The 27,566-nt window shown below is 35.1% G+C and overlaps 1 protein-coding gene across 1 annotated transcript; it reads left to right on the top strand.

Annotated features, from left to right (window-relative positions):
- Positions 1-240: 240 nt before the first annotated feature.
- sh3yl1 (SH3 and SYLF domain containing 1) lies at positions 241-27,525 on the top strand. Its single transcript, XM_043262476.1, has 10 exons — positions 241-559; positions 6,891-7,001; positions 8,261-8,374; positions 9,032-9,096; positions 12,182-12,294; positions 14,472-14,600; positions 14,748-14,898; positions 16,198-16,270; positions 16,439-16,501; positions 26,670-27,525. Coding segments are annotated over exons 1-10 (1,014 nt in total). The 5' UTR covers positions 241-558; the 3' UTR covers positions 26,864-27,525.
- The last annotated feature ends 41 nt before the right edge of the window (positions 27,526-27,566 follow it).

Raw genomic sequence — 27,566 nt, 5'->3', positions numbered from 1 at the left:
ATAATGTTTTTATTACACATTGATTGCTCCTAATAATACGATTTTATATAAGCATGCTTAAGCTAAATACCTTAATACCTTAAAAGAAATATCGCTCGCTATCACAACTGCGCGTGTCTGTTTGCCTTTACGCGCGCTACCTGTGACAGTCCAGAACGTGCTTCTGTGTACACGAGAGCGCGCTAGGGGTCCTACTGTTGTTAAACGTCATTTTTCTCGCTGTGTCCCATTGTTGCCTGCATCAAAAAAGCTGACGATATCTTTGATTCCCGCGCAGCTTAAAATAATGGTGTGTAACTGTGACATGCTGCTTTGTTCACGGCATTGCTTCGAAAACATTATCCGTCAAGCGAACTGAAGTATTTCAGCTACTTTTATATTTAGTTTAATTTCCTTACGGGTCCTTTAAGACTTGAGTAAACAGGTTTGGCAGGTGTATCGGAAGTGTACATTATCGCCTTGAACTCCTCTTACCTGCACCAGGTGAGACTGCATAAAAGCCAACTTGAAACTTCGAGAAGTCTCCGGTTCTGGCGAATAAAGACCGTTTTTGATAAAAGTAAGTACTAGAGACGGCTTTTCGTGTTTCCCTGAAATGAATCTGTAACCCATCGTGTGATCGAGTTGGTTCATTAATGTTACTCTCTGTTCAAATATTCACACGCACTGCGAGACGGCTTTGTTTCCACATATTCAGCGAAGTATCATTTATATTACTTTTTGACAAGTTTAGACTGCTTTTTAAAATTTCGAGATCACTAATACACTTTTTTAGAGTGTTCGCAGTGTGATACGCCACTTACAGGATATCTGAAAGAATATGTTAGATGAAAGATCAGTACACTTTGACAAGCCAACCTTTTTATTTGTCAAAATGTACTTGTCTCTGCCAGTTAACGTTACAGACGGGGTAGATCGTGACACGGCACATAATTAGCGCTCAACGTAAACATTGTTTGTATGACGAGATGTTTTTATTATTGTTATTATTTACGTGACTCAGAATAGATGACGTAAATACCAACTTGCATTATGACGTGCGCTTTATTTCGCGTCACGGCTGCCGCACGTGATAATACAGACTGTCTGCGGTCTTGATTGACAAAAGCAATTAATTTAACCCCTGTGGGAAAATAGATATAGTATCTCCACTTTGAAACAGACAACTTGATTTGTCATGATTTGGAGTGTCCCTTCGACATTCCAGAAGCTCTGTTAACATGCAGGAGGATTTGTCAAATGCGTTTAAAGCTATAATTATAAACGAATTACCACTAAGGGTAACTTTAAGTTGTACTTGAGGAATTTGTTGGAAATGCTTCAAGGTGTCCATCACACGTCTTAGCGTTTTTGGACTTTATTTACTGACAAACCGTTTCAGTACCACGCCATTTGCCATTTGTGTTTCTCTTGACCTTTGACCTATTTGATCCCTTTAGCTAACTAAAAAAGCACTGATGTCAGTCATTATGAAAAAAAAAAAAGCGCTGAATGAAGAATCTCAAATCTTGCAGCTTAATTTGTTTGTTGAAAGGGTTAAAGCAGCCTCCACTGTAAATGTCAGTGACCAAAATATGTTTGTGCTCTCTTTCTCTCTGCATCAATGCTGCATCCGTAATTGTTCATTATCTCCTCCAACTACAAATTAAGACATAATTGCGCTGTCCCAGGTATTTGCATTTTACATGCTTTATTTTGCTATGTTAATAAGGTATCGACTAATTATCTGCGTAAGCGGTAATTATTTGTACAGTAGTAATCACAAAAATTGTATTCTCATTGTTATGTTTGATATGACAGCCGCATTTATTAGCCCACCCCCTCTGTAAGGCAGCTCAGGTTTAACAGGCATGAGAAAATGGGTGGAAAACAGTATCATCCATTATTACCTGAGGACAATATTGAGGCTTAAGATCCCCCCAAAAGCATTGTTGCTACCTTTCCTTGTCAGGGGCAGATTATTCAGTCGTGTTATACAATGTAAAATTACAGTATGGATTATAGAGAGGGGGAACTCTTTAGGCCGAGTTAGCATGAAACTGGTTTCCTCAACAGAAAGCAAACAGGATTTTTCCATAGGCTTTTGGATTGTAGCAAAAAAATAAGATCTGTGTTTAATCATAGTTTGTGAAATTATACGTTTTGTCCATCAAGATTGTTGCCTAAATAAAAGTATAGAAGCCCATTTCCACCACTGAATTTCCCCACAATTTTTTCTTTTTTCTTTTTCTCAGAATTGCGAGATGTAAAGTCAGGATCGTGAGATACAAACCTGCAGTTCTGAGAACATATCAGTCTTTTTTCTGCTCAAAATTAGACTTTATCACAACAATTATGACTTATAAAGTCTCAATTCTGACTTTATTACTCTCAATTGCGACTTTACATAGATAAAAAGTCTAAATAACATTTTTTGAATTTTTTATTCAGTGGCAGAAATGGGCTTCAATATAAAAACTCCAGAACTTAAAAGCTAAAATTAGGCTATAAACAAACTACTGCTCACCTACAACATCACCACCACGCTTCCGGCAACTTTTTCTAACTTATTTGTAATGTGTTCAAGGAAAAGGATGTATTCTGTATATGAATTTGAATCAATGCTACATGAATCGTCTCATATAAACTCGAACATATATAACACTAGAACCAAACTAAAACTGAAATGAGATATTTGCAATAAATTTTATAGTGAATAAATTAAACAACCATAACTAAAAGACACCTGAAAGCACGTATTTCTGAACATTTCAAAATAAAGGTGAACCATGAACCTTATTTTAGTGTATTTAACCAAACTCCCGGTCAAAAAACCGGCCTTTGGGGCGATGGAAGTGCTTTTTGTTTTCAATTTGACATCATAGTGCCATCACTCTATTGATCTCCACCCTTAAGAAAATGTTCATCATGCATCCAGATGTTCTCAGGTCACAAAGTTCAGTTCTTTTTTTTTTTTTTTTTTTTTGTGACTGTTCCTATTTGAATGAACTTTTTAATGAAACTGTCTTTTTTTTTTTTTTTTTTACTGAAGACACATGCATTAAAGCCGTAGGCTAGAACAGAAAGAGGGGATTATCAACTACAACAGAAAGAGTGGATTCTTGTAGGAAGCATAAATCAGAAAAAGACCCAAGGCTCACATTATTCTGTGGCAGCTGACATTAGGGTTGGACTTCAGATGCTCTTTAAGAAGTGCTTTTCAAAAGACTTCTGCTTCAGGTCAAAAGACAATTAAGTTGAGCATCACAAAATGTGATTATTGTACCAGCTAAAATTAAAATTAAAAACTGCTTGAAAATGAACATCGATGATTATATTGCATAGGTGAAACTAGTGAAGTTTTTGCAAAGGTTAGAACTGGAAACTTTTATGTAGAAGCAAATAACGTGTTTTATGAAGAACAAGCAGGATATAGGTCAGGTTATTTTACAGTAGATGGGCTGATATTTTTAACTTACAAACACTGGTTCAGTACAGTTGGAAAGCCTCAGAAACAGATTAACCAGTTGGTAAAATTTAGTAATCTTAATGGCATGAGAGTTAATTTGAGTAAAATGAAAATTCTGGTTTTTAGAAGAGGGGACTCTCTAAATAAGGATGAAAAATGCTATATTGCTGGTGAACTGATTAAAGTGGTTTTATTGTTATAAATATCTAGGAAAGTGGTTTACACCAAAAATGTCATGGTGGAAAACCCGACAACTTTTAGCAAGCCAAAGCAAGAAAGCATTGCTGTCCTTGCTGAGGTTAGTTTGTAACTATAAATTAGCTGTAATCAATCTTTGTATCTGTTTGATCGCATGGTTGCACCGCTACTTTATTATGGATGTGAGATATGGGGTTTTGAACCAGTGAAGTATATTGAAAATGTTCAGGTGTCTTTAAAAAAAACAAAACAAAAAAAACCTCCTGTGTATCAGTTCAAGTGTAAGCAATGTGGTTGTCTATAGTGTCTAAAACTAGTGTCTATGTCTAATAATCATTATCCAAGAAAATGTTATAAAATGCTTTTTCAATAAGATGAAGAAGGTAGAAAAACATTTGTATAAGAGTTTTTTTAGGCTCAAAGTATGGATGATATAAGAACATTTACAGCTATTCTTAACCAGAGAAAAAACACATGAGGCCTGGTATCAGTTTTGGAAAACAATGAGTTAAATATATATTCAAATGTTTTTAAAACTATGGTCTGAGAAGCCATGTATTCCTGAAATAATAGATTTTTATTCTTTGACATTTTATATATATATCTTATATATATATCTCTATATATATGTTTCTATTTATTTTTATAATTTTTTTTTTTTTTTAATTTATTTTTTTACTTTTATTTGTTGCATGTCTCCAGTAATAGATGTACTGATGATAGCACAGCAAAAACCAGACATAAACAAACTGGCATATTAACTATAATTCAACCAAATAAAAACAATTGAATTTGCTTTACATGAGAAAGAAATGTCAGTATCCTGCAAAGGTCTTATTTACCATTGGCAACTCCAGAAGTTTCATATGGAAATCCCAATCACTGTGAATTTGTACGCATTACTGCATATGGTTTGTCAGATGAGATCCTAGACCTTCACCACTGATAAAACGTTTGTTTTTGGTTTGTTTGTAGTACACCTGATCCCTTAAAGCACCATTACGTTGTTCAGTGCGTACTAATCCACTTGAAAAACGCGTCATGAGATCAGGTTAGACTGATGACTCAGACAGACATTCTTTTGTGAGGTGATTTGGCAGAATATCTGATAGATGAGATGCTATTTGACACAAGTTGCTTACGTAGAAGTCTTTAGGTATCTCCCAGTTTGAAAGCATGTAAAGTTTTATGTATGTTGACGGCAGTTTGGGAGAGCGATTGTTCTAATGCATTACATCAAGAGCTATATGACAAATGGCAGAAGAATTCACAGCACACAGCTGTTTAGTACCAGAAATCACGGGAGTGAAAGAGAATCATAGAGGTGTTACCAGCCGCAGCCTGGCATTTACTGCTACATTGTATATGAATGAGAAATTATTATTATTATTATTATTACATAACTGCACTTTGTGTAAATTGAGGAAATTTGATGCAAGGACCGTTGGTCTTACATGCCTCACAAACTTCCTCGGATTCACTTTCCCAAATCTTGTGCCCTACTGAGTGTGGTTCTTTTCAAGCAGTGTTTATATCCTTTATAAAATAATGGTTTGTAGGCACTTGAAGCGGTACAGAAACAGAACATGACCTTGGTCCTCCTCATTACTTTTGGAAATAATCTGAAGCAACTGTGAATGAGTTCTTTGTTAGTCATCTGCTTTTTCATGTGATGTCCTGATCTTGGGGTAGTTTTTTGTGAAGGCAAAAATCTGTATTACAATAGCTTAGACTTAGGGTCAGGAACTGCAACTCCTGCACATTCATGAATCGCCATATCTATGCATCAGTGATGCCATGAAAGAACCACTTTTAGTTTTAACCTTGACTGATTCATTTATAGTTGTACATAATGAGCATTTATTCTATTTCAAGAATGCTAAATTGCAAAAGCCCAGCTGGTTAGTTTCTTCTTTCTTCGTAGCAAAAATCATTGCCTAATAAAAGCCCAAATGTCTTGAAAAATGTCTTGAAGTGTAAGCTGGTCAGAGTGGCCCGATTAGTGGCAGTTCTGGTGTTGCTGTATTGAAATATTGTCCTGTTGATGTGGCTGGTTTTTAAAGAATTCTGCAACTGGAAAGACCGCGTTGAAAGTGACGCTTCGCAAGCACCTCCCTGAGTAAACCACAGAAAGGGTGCACCTGCCAAAAGCGACTTTCATATGCAGCAGAAGGGTGCTGGATCACCCCAATATATCCAGTGATTCATCCTTAAAAAATCTGTTCGCAGAAAGCGATGCATCTCTGTCACAAAATGAGGGTGTGGTGCTGTTTAAAAGGAATGCTTTTGTAGTATACATCGATGAAGTGACATGCCACTCAGTTTTTATATAGATCTAATCATTTATTCTAAAATAATGTAAAAAAAATGTCATGTGACCTGAATCCCAGATTAGATCGTTGTGCTTTCATGCTTAGGTTTTTTATATTTTACATAAAAATTACTTGAAAATATTAAAAAAAACAACAACAACATGCTGTTATTATTGTTTGAAGAATTATTCATTTATTGAATTTGCACACAAAAAATGCATTTGAAAACTTGTGCTTTTTTTGTAAGAAAAATATTAATGTTTACTTAATTGTTATACTGCATTATTTCAAAATTCTACATACAAACGAACACATGCATTTAAGGTAAATTATGACATTTATTATTGACATTTTTTTTTTCTTTTGCTAAATCTCTTTCTATATGTTGTGATCGGTACTACCAGCATCGGTGTCATGATGGCTTGTAGAAAAGCCTGAATAAGATTTTATGGGACATTAAGTGACTACAGGAATAGAATAAACTTGACTCGACTTTTGTCATCAGTATGAATATTAATGCACTAATCACTGACTGTATGGCTAATATAATTAGTGCAATCATCAACGAGAAAAAATAACCTTTAGTTTATGCTAATGTTTGATGTGTTAATGGATTGTTAGTAGTTTGACATTAAAATAAAGAGATTTTGTGGCGATTTCGTATCTATTCTGTCACCTTGAACAACAAGTTGTTAAATATAGCTTGTAGCCTTTTAAATCATTTTGACATTTGAAACATATTTCAGGTTCATAGTAACAGAGATGCCACAAGAGAATTGTTTTCGTTTTGTTTAGTAAAATTCAAAGCATTCAGTAAGACGCAAATCATCAGACAAATCTGGTCTAATTGTCATTTGATGTTTCAGATTGTTGGAATGTGACGCAGAACAAGAGAAAATAGTTGTTTTTTTCTTCTGCCGTTTCTTTTACAGTGAATAACCCTATTCCTTCTAACCTGAAGTCTGAGGCCAAGAAGGCCGCCAAGATTCTTAGAGAGTTCACAGAAATATCCAACAGAATGGGGCCTGACAAACTTATTCCAGGTAACTGTGCTCTCCGCTCTCCTAAAGAAAGCCTTGCAAAAACATTAGTGTTTTGAAACTAATACAAGCGATTGATTTCCACTGATTTCTCACTTGAATCTCTAAGTCAGACAAAACTTAAGCTTAATATGATATCAGACAAAACATAAGTTTAATAATATAAACTTTAAACTTAATATGACACAGGATAAGTGTCATATTTGTACCTTATTTGTTTGGGAAAACCCTGTTTAAAAGCACTGTAAGATTCATGAAAAAGTCAATTGATTTACGATGAATGCCAAAAATTAAAAGAAGTTTATTGCGTAAGTTCTACCATTTAATTATTAAAAAGCATCAAAATAATTAGATTAATTACTCCGTCTGACCCATATGAAAATGTATTACTTTTTCTGTCGTTGGACAACATCAGCAGAACAAATTTATAACAAATGTTTTATTTGAAGATTAGTATGATTAGATATAAATATATGATTATTTGTAGTTAATGTAATCTCTTAATCATTTGACAGCCCTAATTATATCGAATAAGGTTCTCAGTGCAATAGGAGTAATATTTTTCTTATTTACACAAAGTATTTGGCCCATACAGTAAGTAACTCCTAGAAATGTCGATGTATTAAATATAGAAAAATCTAACCAAGTGGCATCTGCGCACAAATGGTTCAAGATATTAAGATTTTAACAAAAACTTAACTAGTCAGTTCCCCCAAAATTCATCATATTAACTATGGCTATTTTGTGCCCAAAATATAAATACCACTTTGATACATGGATATCTGTATACATTGACATTCATACGTTTTTATTTGTGTGTCAAAATACTTGTTAGGGACAGCAAGTCCTCTTTTACAGCGTAGACTAATCCCGATGCAGTAATAGCACCCATGCCAGACACATAACTGCTATTAACTGCTCAAAGTTAGCATTTCTGTTGACTGATGTCATCTGTGTACATGACTAGCAGTCTTTCTGCACGTCCATTGCCAAGTATCTGTTCATGCATGTCTTCAGAAAGTGACATGAATGCAACTCACTCAGTGACTTCACCATATCTCTGCAACCTGTGCAAAAACACAATGCACCAATCAACTCTGCCTATACTGTACCTGTTTCATCTTGCTTTTGCCGATTAAATTAGTGTTTTTTTTTTCATATTTCAGCCCTTGTTTTTAGATGCGGAACTGCTATGCCTTCACAAGTCCAATTGTAATATTTCATACTCGTTCACCACTATCTTTTTCTCCACCTGACACCAGCCCATGTCATTGCCAAGGCTCAGGGACTGGCCATCTTGTCAGTCTTTAAAGCGGGTTTCATGATCACTGCGAGGGGAGGCAGTGGGATAGTGATTGCAAGACTCGCTGATGGAAGTAAGTGTGTTTTATTGATGTTTTTATTTTCAGCGTACATGTATATATTCTTAGCGAGGTCGACAGGTTCTATACGAGCTGATTTCTATTCTGTATATGTCTAATTTATCTTCCTGTCTTAACCAAAACTATTACAACAAAATAGACCAATTTGAGTAATTATGGAGGTTTCATGGGTTTGGAGTAATTGATGTCTGGCAGCTGCCTTAGCAACATTCTAAACTGAATAAACAAAACACTCCTTAAGGTCATTTAGAGCTTCATTGACTATGTATGTTAGTGTTTCCTTGTTTTTACTCCTTGAAATTTTACATTAAGCAGAGCTAATACAAATTTAGAGTTTTTGAGGGTTTTAGTTTTTTTTGAGTAGTGTAATGATTATTCTGATGGGAATTACATTTCTTATAATAATGGAAAGTGGGTTTATGTTTTAGGTGCTATATGTACTTTTAATCTTGAAAAGGATTTTTGAGATTTGCAATTTGGCAAGTTACAATAACAGGTTGCTATCTGTCCATTTCTGCATGCTTAAACATCTAAACAAGGTCTGCACAAAGACATCCCAAATTAAATTGAATTTTTTTTGTGTATAGTGCGACGTGTATTTTCACCTTTTAATATTAAATTGTGTATTTGTTGCCATTTTCTCTGCTGAAGGATGGTCTGCTCCTTCAGCCATTGGCATTGCTGGACTCGGTGGAGGATTTGAAATTGGTCTGGAGGTAAGACGTTTTTCTGTTTTAAAAAACAACCAAAAGTTGTGCCCCTATTTTGCCACATTTGCATTGTGCCCTTTTACATTGTACGGCTGTGAACGACTTTACAGAGACTGAATCTTCAAATAATAAAAAATGTAATTAAACACATATTTTAAGAAAACAAAAGCTTTTTTCACCTTGTTTGCATTTCAATCTATTGTAGAAGACTCCCGAAACAATACTAGGAGCCTAAAAAGCAGCATAATAGGGCACTTTAATGCTATTCCAAGTATATAATGGGTTAATTATGAGAAGGTCTTTTTGTTAAAATTCCTCCTGACTTCTTGTTTAATAGTGCTTTGATAGTTCTTTTTTTTTTATCATTTTATAGCTTCTAAATTTAAGTGTTGACAAGTTTTATAGGTTTAACACCTAGGTAAGGTAGTAGATATGCACATATTTTGTGCTGAATCAGTGTTCAAGAACAATTACGCAACATGTTTATTCATGTATCGGATGAACATTTTGGACTACGCTATGCGTCTACGGTGTAGGCTCTGTATGCAGACATATAGGTGCTTCATCGGGATATAATTTGCAATTACTTCACATGCAATGTCATGCAAAAAATATGTTTTCTTTCTGTCGAGATTGTCTGAGTCATGCATAGACAAGAACATCAAGACACTGAAATATTTGCCCTGTCTGACTTGGCTGTCTTGTTTTGTATTTCTTTTTCGTTCGATCGTCCCCTTAATAAAACGTATGTTATTAGAGCTGTCAATCAATTCGATTTTTGAAATGGGAATAAATCTCATAATTTTATCCGTGAAGAAAGCCAATATTCTTAAGTTTCAAAGAATAAAATTAATAAGTCCTTGTGCGATTTAACTACAAATTATAAATATAAATACAGTTTTGTAGTTAAATCACACAAGTATGTATTGATTTTATATTTAATAATTAAAATATGGAACAATCATATTATTATTATTATTATTATAATTACCTGTCCCCCCCAAAACATTTTACATTATTAAACCATTAATAAACGAGTGCACCCTATACTAATTATACATTTATTTTTTGATTTGAAGCGTCCTATATATCTTACGTGCTGTTCTGTAAGCATGACAATAATGAATCACTCATTATGACCTTTTTCCTAAATCAGAGGTCGGCCTTTTGCATGGAGCTATTTGTATCTCAAGTGCTGGCTTCATCATTTTTCACAGCATAAAGTGGATCCTCCTATCTCTAGCACAGGAAATCACCGAGCTTGTGTCCAGCGAGTCATTCGTCAGCATCAGGCAGAAGTTGCACTTTGTTTCCTGACCTTGGGTTGCAGCTCGGATGAGTCATTTGTGTACCGAGCACCTGTGCATCTTGACAGTCTTGATTAATTTCTGGAGTAGCCTTCAGGCGCAGCAGTTAGCTCTGCGGTCTGTGTCTCTCAGTTAGTAGCAACACACCTGATAAGTAGCAAGGGAGTACAGGAAATATCGATTTTATCTTTAGGCATTAAAACTAGAGCATGTCTGAAACGGGTCCAAATCTTTCAACACCATGCAGCATTTAAAAAAGCATAAAAGCTATTGTTGAATATAGTGCTGCTTTTGAATGTTTTGATGGTGACAGATGAACAATAGTGTCAGAGTGATGTATAGCAAGATCACATGGTGCGGTGCTTAATAGAAACCCTGATATGATTTTATAAATAGAGGAAATTATGAGTGATGTCACTTTGAGAAATATGTATTTTATGAGTATGTATTTCGACGGTTTGAAGATACTGTATATCATTTATACCGAAGCACATCTGTGGTACAATTTTCTAAATCTTACAAGCAAAAAATAAAGATGACTATATTCACTGATTAACAATAGTGATTTTTAGATGGTGTGTTTTTTTTTTTTTTAGGTGAAGGATCAGAGTAAACTGGAGAATAAAGTTTGTGAACAAACTTTGACGTTAGCTTGAAAATGAGGCGCTTGAGGCAAAAGAGCCAGATCGTGTTCTTGAGCTGCTCCTGCAACAACAATTATAAAAGTTGATAGGTTTTTTTTTTCTATTTTTATAGAACCTGTTATTTAAATGTTTACTTTTTTTGCATTAAACTTTTAGGAAGAGTAGCAAGAATTATTATTTATAAAATTTACATATTATGAATTAAAGGAAATTAATATTTAATTTTATTTTCAATTAAGAATAATAATAAAATAATATTTAATCAAAAATACAAATAATATACTACTACAAAATGTTATTATTCATATTATTTATTATCATTTATTATTAATATTATATATTTTTATATACTATATATAATAATATAATTAAAAAAATAAAATAATATTTCTTCCTTTGGAGCAAAGGTGTATTTTCAGCTGTTACTACAGTCTTCATTGTCACACGATTTAGAAGTCACTGTAATATGTTGATTTATTATTAGAATTATCAATGGAAACAGTTTTGCTGCCAAATATTTTTTAGAACCTGTGATTCTTTTTTTTTTTTTTTCAGGATTCTTTATTTATTTAAAAATATATACTTCATAAAAAAATATATAAATATTTTTTATATATATAGAAAATCTTCATAATTAAAAAGATTTTAAATAAATTCTATTCTTGTGACATTCATTTGTAAATGGATTGAGTTTGGAGAAAGTCCATTTGTTTGGAGAAAGTTTGTAAAGTGTTTACATAGGTGGTGGAGAGCTTTGACAGTTTTTATCTGAGGATATAAATTAGCTGTCTAATGTTTTTGAAATGCAGTTTTGGTGCATTTATGGAAAGTAATGGGGGAAAACCTTTTTTTCGACTTGCTGAATGTTAAATGTTAAAAGTTTTTAGGGGTTTGTCACAGGAATAAATTTCATTTTAAAATTACTGTATATTAAAATAAAAACATTATATTGTATTTTTTTGTTGTATGTTTATACATATTTAAAATGTTGTTTAAATATTAAATATTTTTATTTAATAATACAACTTGAATTTATTAGAATGTGGAAAAAAAAGAGAGGCATTTTTGGGGTGAATCGTCATTTTAAAATACATACATAAACAAAAGACACATGTTCTTTTTTTTTTTTTTCATTTCCAGGCATCAGATTTTGTCATCATCCTGAATCAGAGGAGATCTGTAGATGCTTTTAGTAAAGGGGGCAATCTTACACTCGGAGGAAACTTCACTGTGGCTGTTGGGCCTCTTGGCAGGTATGCAAGTTCCATTTACATTTATTTATTTGACAAACGCTTTTATCCAAACCAACTTACAGTTGAGGAATAGAACAAATCATTTTAGTTATACAAGTGTAGTACCCCATTCTTTTGCCAGGGGGCAGAAGAGTGGGAATGATCTAGAGTAAAGGTTTGAAAACTTGAGCAAATGTCCGCTATTAAGCATCAGTGTCAGAATTTGAAATGACACTTTTATTACTAGCGTTTTATTTTTGATCTGGATGCATCTGCGTCACTTGGCTGACTTTTGATTAAAATCAAAGGTTATGGCTTCAGGGAGAAAGGTTTGATTTATGTTCAGCAATTGATATTATGATTTTCTTTTTTTTAATGTTACTGCAATTGCTGCCAGGCATGGAACGATAAAAGAAATCGTGGAGTTCTTTCGAGTTTCATTACGTTACGTTCATTTGTAAACGGACTGTTGAAGTCCATTTGTTTGGAGAAAGTTTGTAAAGTGTTTACATAGGTGATGGAGAGCTTGGACAGTTTTTATTTGAGACTATAAATTAGCTGTCTAATGTTTTCGAAATGCCTCTTTGGTGGAAAGTAATGAGGGAAAACCTTTTTTCCTCTTGCTGAATGTTAAATGCGCAATCAACAGAATATAAAAGCCATCTGTATTTTGATCGCATTCGCAAGGGACACATTTTCTCCGATAACTTGTTTATACAAAAAAAATTAAAAATGTATACGGTCGTGAGCTGCCAGCTTCAGCTTTCACCGACAACACAGGCATTCATGTTTTTGACAAGCATGAGCCTGTGCGAAAAATACAGTGAGAATTATAGATAATGACAGGTGTCCATACTGTACATTAGGAGCCATTCAGAAGTGCTAGTTTAAATGACAGCCGCATTGTTCTGCAGTGAATCAGTGATTTTACTCTTTATCGACTGATTCTGCTGTGTTTGTGCTTGTGTGGAAAGTCCTTTTTTATTCTCACTGCTTTAATTGTTGTTTATGAATTTGCCGGAATAGAGCTGCAAGCGATCTTGTGCTGAACGGTTGCCCGCTGCACTACAGTAGCTTTGAAAACTGGGACTTAACATTGCACTTAATGTGGATGCGTTTGATTTGTTGGCTTGGATTCGATCGAGCTCGGATTTGGTTTGGCAGCAGTGACTGCACTGTGTATGTGCACTTTTGAAACGAGTTATTTTTGGAATAGAACCTTATTACCACCTACCTATAAATGTCACGTCTCATTATTTTAATAAAATCAACGTTCGCATGAAAAGTCAAGGGGAACATTTTGAGAACATAGTTGTAAGTGGACCATGGACATGAACTTGGACATTTTAGAAACATTTTAAAGGCGTCGTATCGTGTAATATTTTTAAATCAAAAGAAAAAGGAATAAAATACTGTGATATTTACGAGTGAAAAGAGTATTTAATAGCAATTTTTGGTTGGTCAGATTTGTTTGAGTCTCTCAGTCCAAAGGTACGTTCACCTATCCAATATATGGTATGATTGTAGCTAAGAAAATAATTTAGCTTTTTTGGAAGAAAAATGTTAGGCCTCTCTTCTCTGACTGGTTAACCGGAGTTACTTCTACTCTACATCTTGAAAGAATCCGATATTCTATCTCTGGGAATGCTGAAAAATTTGAAAAAAATGTGGGAACCAGTGTTCACTTTTCTTTATTTTAAAATTTATTTATATGATTTGTAATGTAATTTATTTTTGGTAGGATATGCTTGTCTTGTACACCGCCATTCTCTTTTTTTGTCTTATTTTTGTGCTTTTGTGTGTTACAAAAGATGCCTGTTTCAAATAAATGTTTGCACAACGCGCTGTTTGCACAAAAATATCAAGCAGCACAACTGATTTCTGCTGAAAATACAGATTTGCCATCACAGGAATAAATATTACAGTTTTTACTTGTCTTTTTGATTAAATAAATGCAGCCTTGGAGCTTTTTTTTAAAAAAAAAACATTTGTAAATAATTTAGCCCACAGTAAAAAAAAAATGGCACTATTAAGACTAAATCATGTGTCTGAATCAGCATTTACTTTTTTAAGTGAGGGTTAATAACAAATAATAGTAATTATTATTACACTCAAAATAGTTTCAGCTTCCCAATCGATTTCACCAAGAGCTTTGACTGTACCTTTCATATACAAGTCTGACTAAGCATCTTTGACAGGAATTTGGAGGCAGACGTGGCGTTTCGCAGTACAGCAGCTGTCTACTCGTACTGCAAATCTCGTGGCCTTTATGCTGGTGTGTCTCTCGTCGGTTCTTACCTCATCGAACGCAAAGAAACCAACCGAAAGTAAGCACACTGCAGTGTTAGAGGTTAAAGAGTTGAAATGCTGTATCAAAGCCCTCAGGCACTGATTGTTACCTCACATGTTGACCTACTTTGTGTTTCAATTGAGTTACAGTTTCAGTATCTTATGCGTGCTTTACTTTTGATTAGGTTTTATGGCCAAGACATTCGTGCTTCTGCTATTCTCAATGGAGATGTGGAACCCCCACCAGAAGCATTTGATTTGTACAACATTTTGCAAGACTACACTGAGAAATATACCACCGACTGGCAGAACAAACACATGCAAGCCTCAAGCAAGGTCCCCGTCTGTGTTACGTTGTGTAATGTTGTAATTTACTGTATGTTAATTAATGTTACTTCTGTTACTTTTGAAAAAGCAGTTAGCTAGATTACAAGCCCCTTATCTAAGGGGGCGATATCATTAAATATATAAAATAAAATAATGTAAAATATATAGCTATGTATCTGGTAAATAGAATATCTGATTTTACTTTTTTCTTTAATCAGAGCTGTGAGTTTTGAATCCATGGCAAGCATCTTGATATTATATATATATATATATATATATATATATATATATAACAAAACAAAGTACAACTACAAAAAAACACATGCATAAGAAAATGTAGTGTGCAATGACCTTAACACCGCCCTTTAGCATCACCAGATTAACAACTAAAATAAATATTCTGACCCATCCAGATACTTTTTTACTTTCTTTAAAACGTTCATGCGATTTGACGTTGCATGCTTAAACATCACATTAATTTGAATGACAGCATCACTCATCATTTCAAGATTACTGTATATTAAAATAACAAAATGAGTGTAATCTCTATACTTGGATGGGATTTGAAGTCACGCTATTTTCCACTTACTCAGGTCTTTTTTTTTTTCTCTCAGCCAAAATAACAAATCATTTGACTAATTTGAGTCAAAAATATTGTTCATTTGATACTGACAGAGGAAAACCCTCCTAGAGACAAACATGAAAGTACATATTTTCTTCAAAAGTATGAAGTAGTTTGGAATGAAGAAATGAATAAATTACATGTAAATAAACCATGAGGTATAATCTGTTGACAAAGTCTTTCAGCACATTAGAAGCTGATTGTGAGTTTCATTTGATGGCTACTATAAATCAGACTACTATAAAACACAGTAGATGACAGTAATATAGGCTTTCCACTTGGCAGCTCGTAGTTTGGGTGGTATATTTTGAGGTTTTGGGGAAAAAAAACCCATCTGTCTCATTAAATCAGCTCAAAACAACTCAAGGGATTCCCTATCATAATAACGAGCATGTTTTTCTTTATTTTTGTAATATCTTGTAAGTTGCAATAAGGCAAAATAAAGTGATGTATGTGAATGGCACAATATGACGCTATTAGAAATGCAACGCATGTTCAGTTGCTTATATGCTTAATACAAATGTCAATTTTTATGGTCAAACTGAGCTTAAAAAAAGAGTTTAATTGTTCTTTCAAAGATCTAAACTAATCGATTTTTATTGCATCAGTGCTAGTCTCTGTTTATGAAGTTGACTGGGTGAGAGACAAGCCTGTTGATGTATATCCGGGTGTCTTTGTTTTCACAGATGAGTTCAGCACCAGTCAGACCAAGACCTCCCACACAGAGATCTGCCTCCTCCTACACACCCAAGGCGCAGGGTAAGACCCAGAGTGACCTCTCAGATCCTCACACCATTTGCCTTTCAGAGCAGAAATGACTGACTGAACTTGTGCCGTCGTAATATTTGAGGAAAGCTCCTATATCTTTTCCTCTGACATTATGTGACTTATTTATGCTTGTGCTGATACAAAATGTTATTTTTACAGCTTCTGCAGCTGTGAAGCCAGCTCTGTATCCAAACTTAGACAACTGGGATACCGAAAGCTCAGGTGAGTGAATATTTTCTTATGTTATTTTGAGTAATATGTCTAAATCTCTAAGAGAAAAGCATTCAAAAGATTCTGTCAAGAGCAAAATGTTTTGTTTATTTCTGTTAACGCAAGCTTTCCACACAGCTGATAAAACCACGAGAAGTCTTTGTTTTTTCCCCTCCTTAAGTGGAATTATGCTGTATTGTTAAAAAAGATACTTTGCACCTGCGAATAAGGTATTAACACAACAGAAGAGGAATTTACTGTATGTTTTGTATGTCACCCTGCGTGTTCAAGCATATTATACAGCAGAATATCCGAACAAAAGGGTTTAATCCTTCTGTATACGATGAGGTTAATCAGACACTTTTTAAAACAACAAGAAATACCTCTGAGAATAAAGATTACAATGTGGTCATGCATTTCAGTTGACACTGATAAATTATAAAGTGGATTAAAACCGCTAGATTAGGAACGGCTAATTAAATAGCAGAAATGCAGGAGAAGAAACACCCAGTGCTGTGTGAGATCCGTTCATTAATCAGCTCAGCCTTTGGAGGATGATTTGTGTTGTCATCAATTCAGCTCCACTAACAGTCTCGTTTATTTTCATTAGGTTCCAAAAGGCCCATGTTTAAAGTTGAATTATAGGGATTAGATAAAAACACGCTACGGAGTGGCTTTGCCTGCCCTGTTTCGAGAAAAGCCACTTCGTCTGGCTGGGAAGAATTCGAAAGAAGCCATGAAGCGGAGACTGGCCGTTTTCCCATCTGCCTATAATCCGGAAGGTCCCCGATGCTTTTTGCCATGTCACACACACACACACACACACACACACAGCAAACACATTCTTTCCCACAGCGAGATGACATTATTACCCATGAGGGGAGAGATTTTAAAGGCCACTTGCTATTAGATGATGTGTGTGTTTTTGAATTGATTCGGAACTGGTGGATTTTGTCAAATACAGACCCGAGCATCAAAACATTTGGCAACCTCCCTGTCCTTTAAATAGGAAAAACTTGGAGGAGGTGATGTCTTGGGTCGCCACAAGCCCTAAGGCTATCTTATAGCTAATAACACATTTTATTCCCATCCCGTCCCATTCATTCCAACAGCATAAGGGTATTTGTGTCCATCTTTAGTGCGAATTACAGCGTTGATTGATCGCAAAAACATTACAATAATAACATTACACAGGGACTTCATGTTCAGGGCAGCCAACAACAGCACTTGAGGGAGATTATAGGGGGTTCTGTTCATAAGGGACAACTGAAAGGCATTAAATGCTGAAATTTTAAAAGAATGGCTAGATGCAATGCACCAGTAACTTGTCTCTGAACAATGAATTAATAGGAGCCTAAGCCATAAGCCTACTTAAACCAGCCAGAGTTGGTCTTAGCTGGCCTTCCAGCCTTTTTAGGTTAGTCTTTTGGCTGGTTTTGGGTACTTCCAGACCATAAAAACATTTTTAAAATCGTCTAAAAACTAAAATCCATCCAATCTGGGGACATAATGCCTAGTGTTTCAAGTCTTTAATCTTTGGTTGTGGCATTGAATATCCAGCTTTGATTCATTCAGTTTATTTGACCATAGCAAGCTGCAGGAAATATCTGAATGTGATCGTGATGGCATTAGGGGTCTTCTTGGGTCCTTTGTGGTCAGAAAGAAACCCCAGAAGAAAAACACGAGTTGCAGAAAGTAGGATGTTGAGAGTTTGTGTTTGCTTCTGGTGTCTGTGACTTGCGCAACTGCAGTTCTTTCAGTGTGAGCGAATGACTCTATGAGAGAGGGCGATCAAGCGTGCTAAGGCTAACATAAACTAAAGACTTGTTCTGTGATCGTAGATAAATGACGTGAGGTTTGTTGTTCCAGGTAAAGGTGTTCTTTAATGCATGGATGCCAACAGTCAAACTTTTTTGCCTTTGCCACTAAAAAGCTGGCTGTACATTTGACTTTTTTTGCATAAACGAGTGATACGTCATTCACTTATACTTGAATTTAAGCAGTGGTTCCTTTTCAAAGTGCACACACTCTAAATTTAGATTGATAACTGAGTTAATACGTGCATTTTAATATTATCTCTTCTTCTCTTGCTTAAACAGCAGACCGAAGCATGTGTTATTAGAATGATTAGCTGATATTCCTCATTTCCTGTGTTTACTCTTTAATTAATTTAGGTGCTATTATGGTGCATTTGTTTGTTATTTATATCTCTGTTGATTCAGACGTGTAAATGAAGTTAATTGATTGAAATGTGCACGTGCCTCAGCATGATTCAGACAGTTAGAGAGTGCCATAGACAAGGTTTCATTGTTCGCGTCTCCTTCAGCTGGGAATAGGTTTCCAATTCCACTGTGTGATGTTTAATTACCGGAATTTGTCAAATTACATGTTAATATTCTACTGGTTGATAACAGTCATTCTAAATCAACAAGTGCCTGGCAACCTGAATGATGTGTCGAGCTTCGACTGTCAACTGCATAAGACACTAAACCATCAGCCAACAGCTATTTTTTGGCCAGAGGAGAACATGTGTAAGAGAGCCAAGTGAATTGTACAGGGACCAGATACTGTTAGACAACTACTAGACATGTCTTTCAACTGCCAGTTGTCTTTGCTTAATTCAGGATAAGCAGACAGGTATGTCTGTTGTATGTCAAAGCACGACATTGGATGACTTCATTAAAATCAGGACAACAGATCTCTCTTTTTATTTTATTAACTTATATTGGCACAGCATAACCATTATAGACCACTGCAAATATAGAGAGTACATGGGAATTTTAAGGGGCCGTTCATGTGGAATGCGATTTTTGCGTTGAAAGACATGAGACATGGGCAGTAATAGGGAGAAGATGTGAGGGCTCAGGATGCTGAACTGTGCGAGTCAACGCAATATACACAAGCGCAAAGGTCAACAGTTAAGACTGTGTTTATATAGAATATGTAACAGCCCAAATTTTGTTGGTTGTTTTTAAAAAGGTTTTCCAAACTCTTTTACTCTCTACCATTTGGTTGAACAAACACATCCCCACCCCAACCTCCTGCTGTTGGTTGACCCACGGCCTGTATCACGAAGGCGGTTTATCTGGTTAGATAAGTAAGTTTCAGTTTAGTTTGTGCCAACTCTGGGTTTTAGGTACCGTGAAATTGGTTTGGCTTTTAGCAGTGTTCCTGGCCATAGTAACTTACGCTCCACAGCCAACCTCCTTGAGGTTTAGAGATCTTAAACTGAAATTTGACCAAATAGCTCCAAGCTAAATGACACATCTCTGATGCAATAAAGCCACTGCCCCAGCTTCTCTTACTCCAAATTAAAGGATGCTAGTTTAATAGTAATTATTTTAAACAAATATAAACGTATAGATAATAAGTTTAACATATAGTAAATAAAAAAGTTTTAGAATCAATAGCTGTAAAGATGACTACGTATGAGTTTAGTGTTTTACCTATACTTATAAGTGTTTTAGTGTTATAATTTTACGTTTTACCAACTTTATAAAGTAACTTTATAAAGTTACCTGCACTTATATGATAAGATGTTTTGAACACCCTTCAGAGATACTACTTCTCCAAAGAATACATCTTTTAAAATATATTTTTTGATATACTGAACTTTGAAAAAATAGAATAAAAAATTGTGGTTTTGTTTCTCAAATACATCACATTATTTCACATCTTTGAAGCTGCATCTGTATGCTAAATGGATAATTAAGCTAAGAAATTTCTGTTATCATTTATTTCCTCTCATATCATCTTTTGTGTTCCACAGAAGACAGAAATTCATACAGGTTTCTAAAGATTCCTTTTATGAAGTACAAAGAAATTTATGTATTTTTAAAAATGATCTTTCATGCGGTCAGTAACACAGCTCTAAGTAAATGAAAATGTCCTGCAAAGCTTTACATTTGAAAATGCACCGTCTGTAAAGTTACTCAAAAGAAAAAGTCAGTGAAACCAATCAACATGAAACATTAGCATACCCGTCCACTTGCTGGTCTTTTTGGGTTGGTCTGAGTGAAAATGCCAATTCGTTCATGTCACTAGGTGCTTTTCAAGCAGTAAATATAGCGGTTTCTCCCGTAACGCTGTACACAAAGCATCACTGCACTTAAAAGTGCTGCTTTATCAGGCACTAGAGGCATTATGAAATTAAAATGAGACCAATCGGACCAATCACCCCAGATTAGCATCACGCAAAGGAGGGCTTTGGAAAAATGAACCCTCGAATGAATCAGTTGGGAGTTGTTGAGCAAGTAAAGTAAAAAATAAATGCAAATTATAAGGCAATGAAAGTGTTTTTTGACCTTGCATGCATGTCAACCTGTTGTTGTGGACTCCCAAAACCAAAATATGAACATTTCATAACCCATAAAAGGGGCACTTTAAAAAGAAAAAGGTCATACAATGCAAGTCAGTGGGGTCTAATGTTGTTTTGGACAGATGTGAAAAATGCATACAGGTTTGAAAAACACATTTTTAGGAACTGTCCTATTAACCTTGGAAAGATTTCGGATTATAACGTCGGGGACAAAATGCGCCTTTAATGAAGTGGTTTAGAGGGAATGACTTTTGTTTTGGTACGTGTTCTGTCCAACTTCACAGAAGTTGCAGATGTGTTACTAGAAAGACTCCATCGTGATAAAAGCTAACTAAAGTCTTTCGATGATGAGTCAAAGAGATACTCATCTGTATTGTTACAAGCTGGAAAAAAAGTCCCTGGGTGTGTGTTCACATCGCTTGTTATTTTACTGGCAGACATTTCTCTCCCCCCAATTATCATGATATCATTTGTGAAAAATGAGACCTGGAAAACTCTCACTCCTCACTGTTTCATTAACACTCCTTCCCCTGAAGATCATTATAGCCGTAAATAATACAGTCATTTAGATGGATCCCTGGCCTTGGGAAAAGGTGGTTAGAGAGCCACCCTGATTTCTAAAGACTCCTTTGTCTATAAAGGGAAACTGTTTTATGAGGTTTTGATTTGCTAAGTGTAATGGCACGTCGAGCAGCTGTACAGGTTTCTCTGATACATCCCACTTTTCCTTTTCCTTCAGAATGAAAAGTGATTCCAGGTTGTCAACCGTTAATCTATTTTTTATTTATTTATTTATTTTTTTCCTCACCATAACCAGGTGTCAGCGATTATCCATGGTTGCATCAATTGGATTTGGTCACCCTGTACCTGATAGGGCTTAGCTAACCCTCCAATCTGAGATTTCATAGCAGCGGAGAAGAGAATTGGCCGTCCCTCCTTCCTGTCATGAGCTGTCACTTTTTCAGATATTGCGTGTGCAAGTAGAAAACCGCATAGCTCAGATGTCACCACTCTGCCAAAATACACAGCCCTTCCAGATCTGAAGAAACTCTCTGGATTGTATTGCTGTCTTGTCATGTCTTGCACTTGTGGTAGCGGGAATGAACATTATGTTGAATGGATGCAGTTATTTTAGGATACAAGTCAAAAGCATTTAGTGTGAAAAACGGCTCGACTGAAGCTTTTGGCAACGCCTGAGGTTTGTTTGGAGTCAGGAGATTTCACAGCAGGTGCCAACAGTGTGAAACCACATTCCACCTCTGTCTGATTCCCTGCTCCTCTCTTACATGTCTTCACCCCTCGACACCCGCTTCCCCTCATTTTCCCAGCAAAGCAAACCTTATCATTCAGCCTAAAACCACATCGGAAAACTGGAATTCAAAATCGGTTTAAAATGTATGTTGTGTCATACTAGGGGTGTGTGATATTGACAAAATAATAATAATGTTTTCTGGAATTTTTGCAAGCAACGATGATTAGACAGTATTTTGCTGAGTGTGTTATTGTGCTTGTACTTTAAGGACTGCCGTGGACAGCTAAAGTTTTTGATATTCTTCATATTCTGTGTGGTGGTCTGCCTTTAATGAAGCCGTTTTTCTGAAAGTGTCCATTTTCTTTTGAATACGGATGCATTTGAAATTATTTCAATAAAAATAGGCTCTGAATTTGAAATGAAAACTGCCAGTAAGTGGCAGAAAGTCATTGTAAATGAAGTCATTGCGACTGAACCAGGTGTATACCCCGTAGTTTCATTCAGACATGAAACGCCGTCATGTTGCTCAGAGATGCAAAATAATGCTGCGGTTGTGTTTGGAATTATTTTTCATTTTAGTTGTCGAATGGCACAGAACAGGAAATTTGTCTAAAACATAGTCTCTTTATTAACTTAAACTGTCTATTGTTTGAAATTAACTAAGCTATATAAAGTGGTACATTTTCTGCTCCATGTTTTGAATTTGTGATTAATTTAAAGGCACTTCATTAAACTGAATCATGCAGTGAGAGAACAAACTGTAAATACACACACGCACTAGTCTATGCTTCACGTAATATGCGTGCGCTCTGTAGCACTGTTTTGAATAGTTTTTGCAAAATACTCCGTAAGGGCAAATCACATATAGTTAAAACAATTGTGATTATTATCGCAGGCGATATGTATCGCACACCCCTGAGTGTAATCTAGATTAAAAAAAAAAATAAATCAGTTTCAAAATGCATGTTTGTAGCTGATTAAAAAAAAAAAAAAAAAAAAAAAAGATGGGGTGTTTGATGTGAATATTTATTGTGTGTATATAAAAACAAACGCATATATATATATATATATATATATACACAGACACAGACGTGGACAAAATTGTTGGTACCCTTTGGTCAATGAAAGAAAAACTCACAATGGTCACAGAAATAACTTTAATCTGACAAAAGTAATAATAAATAAAATTCTATAAATGTTAACCAATGAAAGTCAGACATTGTTTTTCAACCATGCTTCAACAGAATTATTAAAAAAATAAACTCATGAAACAGACCTGGACAAAAATGATGGTACCCCTAACTTAATATTTTGTTGCGCAACCTTTTGAGGCAATCACTGCAATCAAACGCTTCCTGTAACTGTCAATGAGACTTCTGCACCTCTCAGCAGGTATTTTGGCCCACTCCTCATGAGCAAACTGCTCCAGTTGTGTCCGGTTTGAAGGGTGCCTTTTCCAGACTGCATGTTTCAGCTCCTTCCAAAGATGCTCAATAGGATTGAGGTCAGGGCTCATAGAAGGCCACTTTACAATAGTCCAATTTTTTTCCTCTTAGCCATTCTTGGGTGTTTTTAGCGGTGTGTTTTGGGTCATTGTCCTGTTGCAAGACCCATGACCTGCGACTGAGACCAAGCTTTCTGACACTGGCTAGTACATTTCTCTCTAGAATTCCTTTATAGTCTTGAGATTTCATTGTACCCTGCACAGATTCAAGACACCCTGTGCCAGACGCAGCAAAGCAGCCCCAGAACATAACAGAGCCTCCTCCATGTTTCACAGTAGGGACAGTGTTCTTTTCTTGATATGCTTCATTTTTTCGTCTGTGAACATACAGCTGATGTGCCTTGGCAAAAACTTCGATTTTTGTCTCATCTGTCCACAGGACATTCTCCCAGAAGCTTTGTGGCTTGTCAACATGTAGTTTGGCATATTCCAGTCTTGCTTTTTATGATTCGTTTTCAACAATGGTGTCCTCCTTGGTCGTCTCCCATGTAGTCCACTTTGGCTCAAACAACGACGGATGGTGCGATCTGACACTGATGTTCCTTGAGCATGAAGTTCACCTTGAATCTCTTTAGAAGTCTTTCTAGGCTCTTTTGTTACCATTCGGATTATCCGTCTCTTAGATTTGTCATCAATTTTCCTCCTGCGCCACGTCCAGGAGGTTGGCTACAGTCCCATGGATCTTAAACTTCTGAATAATATGTGCAACTGTAGTCACAGGAACATCTAGTTGCTTGGAGATGGTCTTATAGCCTTTACCTTTAACATGCTTGTCTATAATTTTCTTTCTGATCTCTTGAGACAACTCTTTCCTTTGCTTCCTCTGGTCCATGTCGAGTGTGGTACACACCATATCACCAAACAACACAGTGATTACCTGGAGCCATATATATAGGCCCAATGGCTGATTACAAGGTTGTAGACACCTGTGATGCTAATTAGTGGACACACCTTGAATTAACATGTCCCTTTGGTCACATTATTTTCAGTGTTTTCTAGGGGTACCATCATTTTTGTCCATGCCTGTTTCGTGAGAGTTTATTTTTTTAAATAATTCTGTTGAAGCATGGTTGAAAAACAATGTCTGACTTTCATTGGTTAACATTTATAGAATTTTTATTTATTATTACTTTTGTCAGATAACAGTTATTTCTGTGACCATTGTGACTTTTTCTTTCATTGACCAAAGGGTACCAACAATTTTGTCCACGTCTGTATATATGTATATATATATATATATATATATATATATATATATATATATATATATATATATATATATATATATATATATATATATATATATATATATATATATATATATATATATATAATTTTTTTTTTTTTTTTCAAGAGAAATATGCTTATATATTAAATACAATGCATTTATTGTTGTGGTAAAATAGCAACCTACCAAATTTACATACAGTGCTTCTAGAAAAGACCATTAGGGGGAGCTTGGGAACATGGTTGGCAAGTCCACGTTCAGTCCCTGTCCTAAATCACCCCCTAAACCCTCGCGGATGTGATGGCCATTATAAGACCGTGACATTTGGGACAGAGCCCCTTTCAGACTCTGCTCTATTTGTAGGCCAGGCCACTAATAAAATTTTCACTGGTCGCACACTTTGTGACTTGCTGAACCGCTCATCAAGAATAAAGTGTTTTGCATTGTGCTTGAATAGCCTATAGCCTATTGTTTTCCAAAAGACTTCCAAAGCAAGGGATAAAACTGCTTGCTTGCTCTTAGTTCCACGAACAAAGTGCATTTATTCCGGCTCGATGTGTTAAAACACATAGTCAAGAGTTTCAGTAATTGAAGGTTTACATTTGCTGTTGGTTAATCTGACAGCAGAAATGATTGCACGGTTGATTATATCTTAACATGTTGATAGACTGATAAAGAAAAGGGTTTAGCCCCTGGCTGACAGATCCTATCTGCAGATGTTAATACTGTATTGTGCACCACCGTCTATTAGAGTACTAGCTGGAAAGTTTTGTGGTGTTGGAAGTACAACACCATTATGTGTTTGAGGGAGAGTGCCAGTTAACTGAGCCAAAGTGGGCTTATCTGTTTTAAGAGTACTCGTGCTGCTCTCTAGTGTTGACATTGTGGTATTACAACTTTATAGAGGCACCTTTACAATATCTTTCATATTTATTCATTGCTAATGTCACTGTATGTGCAACATTTATACATTTACATGTAATTATTTATCAAACTACCTTACAAGCAACTAACATAAAACATAAAAAATGTATATAATGTAGCACTTTTATATAGTTTTCCAAAGCAGTGCTGAAATACCATTCAGGATAAATTTAAAATAAATCAATTAATTTTCTGCATTAAAGAAGTGCAAAAGCAAATGCACACTATATGTTTGTACAAAATACAACTTCATGTAATTACAAATGAATTAATGTCTACTAAATGTTTCATTGTCTTTAATAATGTTGCGTCCGTGTTATTTTAGTATCCCTGAGATGCTGTTTTGTAAAACACTTCCATATTTTTTGTTTTCATTTAAATGTTAAAGTTTTAGTCATTTTGTGTCTGTGATTTTTTTTATTTTAGTTTTGTTAAAAAACTTATTAAAAAACTTATATTAGTATAAATTAAACTAAAATGGGAAATATTTGCTTGAAAGCTAGCTGAAATAGATTTTTTTTTATTTCAAGTAATGAAGAGCTTAATTAAATAAAGGTCTTAATTTCAGTTAATTTGAGTTGTTTAGTTATAATAATAATAATAATAAATAATAATAATAATAACCCTTAGTGGAATTCCAATTTAAAAACCATTCTGTATATTATTATGCTATTTATGACTTTCACACTGATTTGTTACTAGAAAATGATGCAATAAAAAAAACTACTTTTTGTTTCATTTAGTTTTTTATTTATTTTTAATCAACTTCAAAATATTTTTTACTAAATGTTTTATTGTCTTTAGTAGTGAAGACTTACAGTTTGGTAATAATTTTGTATGTTGCTAATTTGATATATTAACTCATTTGTGGTTAAAATTTGCGCTTTCAGAATTGCTCCAGTAACCAAAGTGTTTTCAACCAAACCGTGACCTGTCCTCTCTGATGTGTTCCAGGTCAAGCATCAGGTGGCGCTTTAGTGGTCACAGCCGTGCACCCGTTCACCGGCCAGCAGCCTGGAGATCTGAGCTTTGTTCCCGGAGACCGCATCAATGTTATCACCAAAACGGACTCCCAGTACGACTGGTGGGAAGGAGAACTAAGAGGGCAGGTTGGGATCTTTCCAGCTAATTTTGTGTCCTATAGCTGAATTATGTCTGACGTTGAAGGGTCTTTTTTTTTTTTTTTTTTTTTTGCACAGTTTGATATGATATTTTATTATGATGGAGTATATTTTTAGGAGCACTCGGGGTCAGTGTTCCCCTTGGGGGTTGTATTAATGGTTGACAAGGGGCATGTTTTAATGTTCCTGGCGTTGGTGAAATATTTTCTTTATTTCATTTTGGCTGTTCAGTTACTGGTATGTGGGTCGACTACGACTAAAGGGTTCCCGTTTTGTTTTTATAGTTGTGCTATAGTTTAAAAACACACTGGGATAGTTCTGTTTTATATGCATACACAGAAAGCAAAAAAGTGATGCTGTGGTCTTTTAAAAGGTTGCTCACAGTGGCACGCGGCTGCTTATTGTGCCATTTTTGTTTTCTGATAATAACACTGCACAGCTATTATTACAAAATGAGCTTCATAGTTTATAACAAGCCTTATTTATTGTTTTATAACTCTATTGTTTTATGTTAACTATAAACTTTTGTTTAAGATCATGTCTGTCTTATTACTTATTAATGAATGATTGCTTTCGTTGCCGTTTGCACAAATGTTTATCAAACATGAATTATTGTTTTCCTACTGGTTTTAAATGCCAAAGAATGTATATCATTTCTAATAAAGATTATTTCCTAATTTTTTAACTTACAAATCGTGCTGGTTTAATATTTCTTGTAACAAATGGGTAG

The sequence above is a fragment of the Puntigrus tetrazona genome, chromosome 17 (assembly GCF_018831695.1).
Source record: "Puntigrus tetrazona isolate hp1 chromosome 17, ASM1883169v1, whole genome shotgun sequence".
In the NCBI taxonomy this organism is placed as follows: Eukaryota; Metazoa; Chordata; class Actinopteri; order Cypriniformes; family Cyprinidae; genus Puntigrus; species Puntigrus tetrazona.
The sequence above is the reverse complement of the archived record's forward strand: the minus strand, read 5'-3'. Positions and strand labels throughout refer to the sequence as shown.